At 33.5% G+C, this 11,737-nt stretch overlaps 3 protein-coding genes across 4 annotated transcripts; 1 reads left to right on the forward strand and 2 right to left on the reverse strand.

The window, feature by feature from the left end:
* Positions 1–543: 543 nt before the first annotated feature.
* On the forward strand, positions 544–3,130 carry LOC121773707 (protein FAM133-like). Its single transcript, XM_042170614.1, has 5 exons — positions 544–819; positions 1,643–1,744; positions 1,958–2,099; positions 2,178–2,224; positions 2,738–3,130. Exons 1-5 carry the CDS (start codon positions 733–735, stop codon positions 2,936–2,938), a joined length of 579 nt encoding a protein of 192 aa, XP_042026548.1. The 5' UTR covers positions 544–732; the 3' UTR covers positions 2,939–3,130.
* Positions 3,131–3,595: 465 nt separating this feature from the next.
* LOC121774579 ((+)-neomenthol dehydrogenase-like) lies at positions 3,596–6,215 on the reverse strand. Its single transcript, XM_042171425.1, has 4 exons — positions 6,154–6,215; positions 5,680–5,938; positions 4,620–4,802; positions 3,596–4,003 (listed from the first exon to the last, which is right to left on the reverse strand). Exons 1-4 carry the CDS (start codon positions 6,213–6,215, stop codon positions 3,596–3,598), a joined length of 912 nt encoding a protein of 303 aa, XP_042027359.1.
* Positions 6,216–8,582: 2,367 nt separating this feature from the next.
* LOC121775211 (cysteine synthase, chloroplastic/chromoplastic-like) lies at positions 8,583–11,633 on the reverse strand. 2 transcript variants are annotated; one of them, XM_042172245.1, is made up of 10 exons: positions 11,119–11,633; positions 10,598–10,707; positions 10,342–10,399; positions 9,976–10,239; positions 9,714–9,851; positions 9,543–9,594; positions 9,370–9,449; positions 9,150–9,209; positions 8,944–9,024; positions 8,583–8,843 (listed from the first exon to the last, which is right to left on the reverse strand). In XM_042172245.1, the coding sequence occupies exons 1-10, from the start codon at positions 11,416–11,418 to the stop codon at positions 8,751–8,753; spliced, it is 1,236 nt and encodes a 411-aa protein (XP_042028179.1). In that variant the 5' UTR covers positions 11,419–11,633; the 3' UTR covers positions 8,583–8,750. The 2 variants fall into 2 exon arrangements, with proteins under 2 accessions (XP_042028179.1, XP_042028180.1); XM_042172246.1 differs by lacking the exon at positions 11,119–11,633 and adding an exon at positions 10,919–11,092.
* Between the last annotated feature and the right edge of the window lie 104 nt (positions 11,634–11,737).

Here is an 11,737-nt window from a genome sequence, read left to right on the forward strand (position 1 = left end):
TTAGTCGAATCTTTGTCCACCAAAATAAATTGTGTAAAAGGGATTTTCTAACAAAATATTCTCTTTTCTCGAGTTCTTGAAAATTGAATCTTGAAAAATTGAAAAATGTGATGTTGCTTAAATATATGGAATGATTAAATCATTATGATACAAATCTTTTATTAATATATGTGACTTTAATATTGCTCTCGTTTAGTTTTGTTTATGTTAGTTATTTTATTTTACATTTCTACATTTATACATTGATAAAAGAGCTTTATTAGTTTATTCTATGTAATTTGTATAATTAAGTAATAATATAACATAGTAACAAATTGTCAAGTAATGAGATTAAACTCAATGTATTAAATGTGTGAGAGAGTCACGAATCATAGTAAAATATATATATTTATATACATAATAATTATACCCACTAAAATATCCAAAAATTTAAGTTTAATTTTTAATTTGTTGACTTGCGTTTGTACTTTGTAGAATATGATAGTTTTGTTAATAAATTTCGAAATATTAATGCTAGTAGTATTAATTATTAAATCAGCCACAAATTCCAACCCTTCTTCAACCTCACAAGTTCGCACAAACAACAAAACCACCATTTTCATCCTCAATAATTCTCCATAAATCAATGGAATGAATTTAATTATTCGGATTCGCTGCCTTTTTCATGAATCTCGTATCGAATTTCTTCTCGACAATTGTTAGATAAAATTTTAGAATTTACTATCTCGAGAAATGGGGAAAAATCAAGCGTACAAAGCGATGCAAAGATCTCGGCTTGGCTCGAGCTCCGCCGCGCCGGATGAGGTCGAAGATGGCATGGTTCGTACCTTTTCATACTGTATTCTGTAGCGCTTATTATTAATTTTTCATATCAGATGTTCAATTTAGGGAAGTTAGTTGACGGAGATGCTAAACTTCATGATCATTTGTGATATGCTTAATGAGTTAATTACTTAATTGAATTAATTAATTAATTTAATTGACTTCGGAGGATTTAGGATGACAATGTGTAGTTGTAAACTTGTTGCTGAGAAAGAGTGTTGTAGAACTGATATTAGCAGGATAGATTAGAATTTAGTGTTTTGGAATTCTTGAAGCTATGAGTATTGGCTCTTGCTCAGTTGAGGTTGTGCTGACGAAAAAATTAGGATAAATCTGATTCTGATTTGGGGTTTTCTTGGTTAATTTGTCGATGAGTTTGTTAGCTGTTAACGTCCATCTATGATGAGCTTGATGATGAGTGGAAAGAGAAGAAAAACACAACATACTAGCTACTTACTATTGGTATTGGTAATGTGGAAGCTTTGTTTCTATGATATGAGTTGGATGCTATCTGTGGAAAAATTGATAATGTTGTCGAATGTGCAATTTATTATCGGAACCAAGAGGGTAATTTGACTTGATATTACCAGTGCAAATGTTATTTTTGAGGCTTTCGGTTCTTCAGTTTTACACATCGTCCTACATTCAGAGGAAGATTTTACTTTTCTAGTGCTAGTTAGTACCTCTGTGGACTGGATTTGTCTCACCAATTGATCGAGATATTTGGCTGTTTCCGGACAAACTTCTAGTGTATTTCTTCCTTTTGCTGCTGCTACTTCAATGTATTTTGTCTGTACTTTTCTGATGAGGACAGTCGCAGGTAGATAGTTCATTTCATTCACCAGAATGGCATGCTGCTCGTTTGGCAAGTCTCAAAACTTCTCATACAATTACGTGGGAGGAGTACAAGAAGAAGCAAAAGGTTATTTATGATTGTGCTTTTAGGATTGCATTTTTTTTTCGTGTCTTTCATAATCCTGATCCCCTTTGTGCTGAACACGTTGTGGGCTCAAACCAAGCTACATTGCAAATTGTAACTCGGTCGACCATATTCTGTATTTTTACGTGGATCAAGCTCTAAACAGTGCTGGCCTGTTTGCATAAATATGTCAGAGTCTAACGATGTATTTGCTAGGAGGAAGAAATGAGAAGGGGAGAGTTGGAAGCGGATAAAGACAAGATGATGAGAGAGTATAGGGCTCAGCTAGACGCTGAAAGATCACGTAAACTTGCACAAGGCAAAAACCACTCCAGCAGCAAATCTAAGCGCAAAAGGGGTAAATTTTTGAGTGGCCAATGATTTTTTTGCGTATAAACAAAACTAGCTCTTTATGTTATCTGTACTTTTTTTGCAGATAAGAAGGACAAAGATTCAAAGAAACACAGCAGCAAGAAGCGAAAGGTGCATTACCGTACTTCATATTTAGTATTTAACTCGTAGGTTTAGTTGATGGTATAAGGTTATGATTCGCAATGATGCTTCCGTGGCTTGTGATTCTATTTGTTATTTAAAAGGCACCATAAAATTAACAATACGAGATAAAAAACACTCGATTGATGAAGGAAAGTATAGAGGATTACGCCATGTCCACTGCTAGAACTCTTCGAACTAGCCTTTCCACTTCGTAGACCTAGAGTTCGGCAACAATATGGCTCTTCTGACTGAATTGATACTTCATTTTGCATCATAATCATCCTTCTCTCGACCCCCTTTTTGTTTAGCTTCGTTCTGCATCTTTAGAAACTGCCATCTCAAATTTCCTCTCAACGTTACCGAAGGACTATTTTATAACGATATTATTCTAGTTGCTTAAACTATCAATGAAGCTCGAGCTTCTTCTTTTAAAAAATGTATTTGCGGTACCTCATTATGAATGCTAATTGTAATCAATTACACGCGGCATGTCAATTTCAGCGTTCGAAGAGATCTTCGGATTCCAGTTCAAGCTCGTCATCAGAAACATCGAGCAGTGATGATGACGAGAGAGAGTCAAAGCGATCAAAGTCGAGGTCAAGGCGGAGCAAGAAAAAGAAGAAGCGGCGCTCGAGCAGTGAAAATGAGGAATCCAACGGGCCTTTGCCGCTTTCCAGATTCTTTGGGAACGTGAAAAGTTGATCTCAGCTCGACGGTGACATGTACTATGTCTATGCTCTTCCCTTTTAGTAATTCAGTGTATGAGTTTTGAAACTTATCGAACGTTGTAATATTTTCTTGAGTTTATGTGGATTTTGAGCAAAAAGGTTTGTTGGAATTTCAACAATTTTTCCTTTAATTACATTTATATATGAAAAATCGAGATCTTATGAAGTACTACTCCTTAATTGAGGAGAGTTATAGTATTTCTGAATATATTATATATACACGCACGTGTCTCTTTTTTTAGGTATGTGTAGATATTAGCACCGACTTAATAATCTCTTCATTTGCCACTAATTATCACATTTTGTGTTTTCAAGATGTATGTTATTTGCATGTCTTTATATATTATATGATTTTGATCATATTTAATGATAAATAAGTTTTACATTGTAGTAGCAATTCACATCCCAAAAAGATTTGCACTCACATTCCTTTACATTTTAGTAAATTTGTGATGATCTCAAATTAAACAATTAATAAAAGACGAAGAGAATAATAAGTTCGATAATAAAACTATAGAATTGCACTAATTAAACAAAAGATAGGATGTCACACATGAATAACAACCCCAATCACAACACTAGGATAACAAAATCAAAGAAACCAAATTAAGAGCTATACTATTATATCCCATCACAACTTGGAATAAATAGGGTTACTCGACCCTATAACAAAAAACTTCCCGGTGGGCAGCTCGTCCACAGGGAGCAAGGCGAGGCAGGCCCCGATCGCAGCGACAGTGTCGGCCGTGTGCAAGCCCTTGCCACCTGTCATCGAGGTCTGAGTGAAGCCGGGGCAGAAGCAATTGACACTAATTTGCTCTTCATCATTTCCTTTATAACGTCTAGCCAAGATTTTGGAGTATGAATTAAGAGCCAATTTAGAAACTGCATAATCAGTCCAAATTTGGGGCCATCCATTGCTTTTCCATGTCCCATTTTTCACATCTTTGAGGAATAAATTGAGCATTTCTTCTATTTGGGATTCTGATAGATTTTCTTCATCGAGAAGCATTGCTTTTAATTTGGGATTCTTGAGCTTCTGCAGGGTACAAATTTTATTTATTTTGTTACAAAAATGGAATGGAATAATCGATGCAGTTATATGAAAATTGGGCTAATTTGAAATTTAAATCATTACGTATGATCCACATAAAAATCAAAACTGGATCTATCAATTTTTTCATAACATCAAATAAATAAATAAATAAATAATTGAATTTTATGTTTTTATATAATTTGAAAAATTTGGTCGATAACAATTTTCAGGTATTAGAATGAAATAAATAAATTAAAAAAAATACTATTACAAACGTATACTATTAAATAGTAACAGTGCCCATGGATGATGCATAGTACTATAACATAATAAGGAAAGATTTGACACATGAGTATTACTTTATCATTTAGAGAGGAATATGCCAAGAATATTAACTAACTCCGTTAATTTTATTTATTTGATATAATATCAACCTCTTTTATATTTAAAAGTCTTTATAAATATTAGTACCCTTAGTGTATTTACATATAACTGTATTATTTTAGTTTATTACTTTATTACGAGCATTGCACGCAATATTTTGTTATAGTTTTATATAAATGATATACTATATCAATTAACATATCATTAACAATGATTAGCTTAATTTCATACTCACATTTAATAATCCAAGCCTTGAGCTGATATTGAGAATCCTCGCCGCCGTGGTTTGGCGGCGGAAGAGCGGCAGAAGGGCCTCTGTCAGCATTTTCGGACCGTAGAAATTGGTTCGCACCACCGTCTCGGCCTGCTCCACCGAATTCTCGTACAGCTCGTTGAACGACACCGCCGCATTATTTATCTGAACATAAATAAATAAACAAATAAAATTTATTTTCATGGCACCAACATTAAATTACTAGTTTTATTGCTAAAAATTAAAGAAATGAAGCTAAGTTCTGCTTTTTTCAAAAGGAAAAAAAAGAAATGAAGTGTAGTTGATTATTAGTACAAAAAGATTATTGTTACATTAATTTTTTAATGCATTCATACATCATATTCGAAGAAGTGACCTATCTAGGAGAATCAATTTGACGAAGTCATTAAACTTTCCTAATTAGGAATGGTCCAAACAATATTTATTGTTTGAAAAAAAGACTTTTCAAATTATTATTTTTAACCATGTCCATGTGCTATTAATATTATACTACTATATAGATAGGTTAATAAGTTGTCGGTGGTCAATCTGCAGAGAAAACTTGTATAGAATACTTTGGATTTAATCAACAAATGATTTTTAACCTCATTCAATTTTTATTTTTGAATATATAGATAATATTAAATCACTATTTTTTCCAATCATAGTTGACTTCCATCATTTATTAAGTAGCTCTACCATGATTTAGATTCACCAAACAAGAAATATTAAATTTTATTCTATAAATATTAAAAATATATTAGTACCCGGATAAGACTAGCCATTTTGACTCATGACATGGAAATTTTGTTTCTTCCAACCTAGTTTCCTATTAATTTATATTCTAATAAATTTGGTCGGTTTACCAAACCCAAATCAGAATTTATAACTTATATACTATTATAAAATCTCCCGTAAATAAATAAAAATATTGTACGTAAGCCAAAAACGGTAAAATACTAGTAGTGCATATTTTTATAAGAACATAGTAACAAATAATAAAAAAAATTACTATAATAATTTTTTTTACCAAATAACTCACCAGTATATCCACAACACCAAAAGCTTGTTGAAACCATGTCACAAATTTTTCAATTGAATTTTGGTTAGAAATATCAAGGCAATCAAAATGTACATGTAAGCCTTTATTCTTCAATGCTTCAACCGCCGCTAGACCGCGGCCGGTGTCTCTTGCTGTGAGAACCACCGTCAGCCCTAGCTCCGCCAGCCGCCTAACTAGGGCGAACCCGATGCCCTTGTTAGCTCCGGTCACTATCGCTACCGTCTCCTTCGACCACCACCTATATATCGAACATCAATACATTTTTTTTTCTTTCTAAAATGCATTAATAATAGTAGTAAAATATTGTAAATTACAATGCATAAACAATTCAAAATGTCGAACTTTTTTTTGGGGGATTTCGTATGACTCGAACTTTCTTGCTCGCCATCTTCACTGACTCCGAGCATTTTACTTAATCGAGAAAAAAATAGAGAATCTCGTGTGAAGACGTACCTTGATATAGGATGGTAAATCGGAGAAACAATGGTCGTGTTTGCATCCTCTTTATTCGACATATTGAAAGACTTTGCAAGTGATAGATACTATTGAAAAAATTGAATGAAACAAGAAATGAACACTTGTGTATTTATATACACATAGATAATATTTAAATTAATGTAACATGTTGCTGGAAGATAAGGTGTGTGACATAAATATATTCATGAGGAAAGCACAGTCTGAAAAGCTTGAAAATATATTGTGGCATGGAATCTGCATAAGTCCCCAACCAAACATAAGTTAATTAAACCATTAATATGTGTATGCCAAGTAATATAAAAAAATAAAATCATAATTAATTGAATTAATAATCGGGGTTGAATATTGAATGTCCCTGTGGTGATTTTCGAGATCTCTGCACAATTTTTTTATTTATTTATTTTTAATTTAATTTTTGGATCGATGCTCAACAATTATATTAAGCATAAAAGTATATATAATTGAAATTTAAGATAGTAAATAAAAAATAGTGAAAGTGAGAAAGCATGACGGCCTACATGTTCCTCTCCACAAACACTAAAATACTTTTTTTAAGGTTAATTAATTTTGAAGTATTAACGAAAACGTTTTTCTTTTCAATTGAAACCATTACCACTTGTTTGTTTCAAAGGGATGAGATGATGACGCCATATTTGAATATGAATTAATAAAATAGTTTCCCAAGTAGTTATATGTGTTGACAATTGAAACATAAAAATGAATATAATAATATCCCACATCGGCGTACACAAAGAGCTTAATCCACTATATAAGTCTCACGAGCCTCTCCTCCTATCACCAATTGATTTTAGGATGGAACCCATGGATTTCTATCATGGTATCCGAGCGGGTCGCCGACTGTGGGTCATATTTAATTGACCCAGCAGTATATCTGAGCTGAAACCGAAAAATAATTGTCCAATCGATCATAAACAGTCACATAAATAATTTTGTTACATTATTTTTTATCTAAATTTATACTATATACCTTTAAATGTGATTAGGTGCTCTTTTCTTGAGTTCAGTTAATAATAATAGTTGAAACTTTGGCACTTGGTAGCACTTATTTTCTTAGAATTGTTTTCTTGTCGCTTCTATTTATCCCTTTTCCCATTCTACCACATAAATAGAGTTGTTACACAAATATAAAAAATTATGATAAATGAAAATTACAGTGACAAGATAAAATGACTTAATGACCTCCACACCATAGTATTCAATTATATTTTTGTAGACCTAGTGTTTTTAAATTTGAAAAAAATGGCAAGAGTAAAAAAATTGGCGAACATCAATACAAAAATAATTAAAAACAAAACATAAAATAAAATAATAATATTATATAAAAAATGCAATATCCAAAATTATTACTCCATCTCGATGATATCCGCCGAAATATATCATAACACTTTGGTTTATTAGATGGTGCAATTCCAACATGGATTGTCACATCTCCCAAACTTTTGAAACTCAAAAAAATAAAGCAAACTCCATAAAGAAAGCAAACACAACTCTTATTTAATCTTTGTTATAGAATAATTATACGGTATAGAATTATAAGATGTTAGGTATACAAAAGTATGTGGTCCTGATTCTAGTAAAAGATAAATTAACTGTCAAATGCTAACAATATATAACTATATTTAATTTTTTATCTCATGCTTTATTCGTGGGTGTGACACATTAATAAGAGTAATACTATATTTTACTATAGGAGCTACTTAGATTAGGAATCAGTTACTAATTGGGCGTGACACATTAAAAATTACAGAGAATTGGTGTTTGATTATGTGAGCTAAACATGTGCTGCCTAATTACACAGTGATTGATTTCATTAATTATTTATATTTTTTCCCTATTAAAAGACAATGTGAAAAATTAAATATTATTTTGCGACTTTACCGAGTTCGAATTTTTAAATATTCGAAGGTGGGAATGATGTGTTCATCTTCAAACACGCTCATATATTAAATTTTATTTGGATTTTGTGTAGTCGAATACAAACCATTAAAATTAAAGATTTTATTCTGTCAGAAGATCCTAATAATTTGTTTAATCTGTTGTAAGTTTCAGAATGAATCAATGTGACCAATAAATGAGCCGATCAAAACCAAATTCGACATTTAGTTAGTTTTTCTTGACTTGACACGATTAAAAAAATATAAATAAAATGAGTAGAAAAAGCTATTGAAATTTGAAATATAAACTTCATTCTGAATATTAATTTTATAATAATAAAATATGATATTACACATTTAATAGAGAGAGTATTAAATATGAAAACTGCAGAAGTACCATAGATTGATAGCATTTCATATTAATTTGGATAAATCACCGATTTATTTCATTGTGTGATTACACAAGTGGAAAACATGTATACAACATTTGGTTACAATCATCAATCAAGATGTTAAAGCTCAAAATTTCCATCAATTTTTTAACAGAAATTCACAGCATTCAACTATAGATTCTTTAAATACATATATACAACAAAATCAAAATCAAAATCTTGTGTCCCCTGTTGCTAGTAAGTGATGAGGATGAGCTGTGGCCGAGAGCCCGTGAAGCGATGAAATTTATTCTTCCGGTTGCATCGGCATGCATTCTTCCCGTATGGACTTGAAAAGAACTGAGGACAAGTACCTCTCCCCGAAGCTGGGAAACACAACCTGCGAGTGTATTATAAGTCTTAGAAGAGTTCCGAAGAAAAATAAAACCCGTGGTATCGTATACTTATAAGGGGCAAGACAAACACCAAAACTGACATACCGTGATAAGTTTTCCTGCATTTTCAGGTCTCTTTGCTACCCTTATAGCAGCAGCTGCTGCTGCTCCGGAAGAAATACCCACCTGTTTCGAATCAAATATTCAAAAAAACCGTGCTCTATATCATAATCTTTGTGACTTCACTTCTAGAGATATGTAAAGTAACTAACGAACTTATAGTTTGGCTAACATAACAAGCAAACACTAACCAGTAGCCCTTCTTGAAGAGCCAGTTGCCTTGCTGTTTCTAATGCTTCATCGCTTGATATCTAGCAACGGTAAAAGAACACAAATTCACTTTCAAGTGACAAGAAAATGAGATCTGATTCGTTAGTGAATTAAATTCATTTAGATCAACAGACAAAATCACACAGCTACTTGGCACCGATATATCACGTGTAGGAAAATGGCAGGGGTAAAGAAGCAGACCGCTATAACTTCATCAACGATTTGTAGATCTAAATTCTTCTGTATAAAACCAGCTCCAATCCCTTGAATTTCGTGATGACCTTCAGTTTCAAATTCCATACGTTAGAGAAAGGACTACTTTAACCTTGTCGATTGACAGAGCTATGTATAGTCTATAGAGACTGTAACCTTACCGGGCTCGCCACCTGTTAGTATATTACTTTCCGCTGGTTCCATGCCGATAGCCTAATTCAACAGGGGAAGGCAATGAATTGATGCATTAGAGAATTAAAACAATGCTGAATGAACAATATCTTCACGTACAGATCATTTGAAAGGAAAACAAATATTTAAAAATAAGCTACCTTGACGTTAGGATTGCATTTTTTGAGGTAACGACCAGTGCCGGAAATAGTCCCACCGGTGCCTATCCCTGCAACAAGTATGCCCACCTTGCCTTTTGTATCTTCCCATATCTCCGGGCCAGTGGTTTCATAGTGAATCTGAAAAAATCATACACACCCACACTAAATGATCTAATGAACACAGCGTGACAAATGGCAAGAAATTAAACAATGAAATGCATAATAAAAGAAGAAAACAGTCAAAAGGTTGCAAAGACGAAACCCGAGGGTTTGCAGGGTTGTTAGGCTGTCCAAGCATATAAGTATTTGGAGTGCTATGCAATATCTCTTCAGCTTTTCGAAGAGCTCCAATCAAGCCTTTGGATGCTTCAGTTAAAACAAGCTTAGGTCCAAAAGCTTTCAAGAGAACTTTCCTCTCAAGAGACATGGACTCCGGCATTGTAAAAATGAGCTTGTATCCTTTAAAGGAAGCCAGATGGGCAATGCCAATTCCAGTATTTCCACTTGTAGATTCAACCAAAATAGTCTAGAATATAGTCGAATTTCGAAGTAAGAACAAAGCATACAATGTTACAAAAATAATCAACAGAACAAACTTAACAGTGGAAAACAAAGATTCATATTATACCTTTCCAGGAGTTATAAGGCCTCTTTTCTCAGCATCAATTAGCATACTGTATCCTATCCTGGAAGCAAGATACGGTCACAGATTTTCATGTTTATACATCGATCAACTCTCAAACAATATATGCTTCAAAAATGTTTTGTCATGTTATAACCGAGGGAATGGAAGAAAATTCAGCTAACAACTTTCGATAAAAAACAAAGTGATTTTGTTCAAGCCATGTATACGAAATCTGAATACGAAGAGTGAAATTGCTGACCGATCCTTGACACTGCGGCATGGCTCCATAATCTCAAGCTTGGCAGCTACTTTTGCAACACAGCCTTTTACAATTTTGTTTAAGTAAACCATTGGTGTCTTCCCAATAAGCTGTAAACAAACACAAGTTGGAAACTAATCAACAGAACTTCAACATCATCCAAATTTCTCCAAATTAAACAAAAAAATTTCACCTAATTTATCCCTCCCTACCATATCTCAGCTAAATGATGCTTCAAATCCAACTGTTTTAGCCTATATTCGTACGATTTTAAAAAACTGCAAATTTAGGAATAGAAAGGACTAAAAGAAACAAACTCGCCTCAATTTCCAAAACAGAGGAATGAAACTGACTATCTCAGTTTCAATCAGGCATGATTCTTCAGCTTCAAAGTTCAAACACACTGGATTAAATGTATCTGGAGACAATAAACTAATCCGACGAACTATAGCTACAACTGCAACGAATTTCCACAAAAAAACAATTTGACTCAACGAGAAGGAGAGAGATGAAATTGACACCTGGCTAACATCTTCAGCAATGTTGAGACCTTCAATCGCCGCTTTCCGCTGGACCGAGGCGGCTCTACACACGATTCCGCCATTAGCGCACCTACCACCACCACAGCCGATTCTAACGGCATTCTCACTAGCTAGAGTCCTGGCAACGACAGATCGCATGGCGGAAGAGAAACTCAACGAGCAGAGCTCCGATCTCTCGACGGAATACTGAGAAATCAACGGAATTTTCGGTATCGTCGCCATTGCCGTGCCTGGATAAAGGTGGCGAATAAAAAGGCGTTTTATTATTATTATTATCATCCATTTGTTGCTTGTTCCAATAAATACTTATTTTATGATTATCCAAGTTGAAGATAGCGAACGATTTAGGAGTGTAATCGATTCAAGGAAGAAGGCTCTGGGAGCAATTTTTTGTGTTCTGGAGTTTTAGACTGTGAAAGCACAGAGATTTTTGAGGCTTTGGACCATTTCTGTATCTCTAATCACTATCTCTACCACCGTCACTGTGTGTTTGTTGGTGTGATTATGTTGTTCTTATCAGTTGGAGGAAGATAAGATTTTTTTTAAGTTGGAAATTGTTTTAAATGATAGTTATTCCTTATGTTGTTAATATAAAAAA

This window comes from Salvia splendens, chromosome 17 (genome assembly GCF_004379255.2).
Source record: "Salvia splendens isolate huo1 chromosome 17, SspV2, whole genome shotgun sequence".
Classification (NCBI taxonomy): domain Eukaryota; kingdom Viridiplantae; phylum Streptophyta; class Magnoliopsida; order Lamiales; family Lamiaceae; genus Salvia; species Salvia splendens.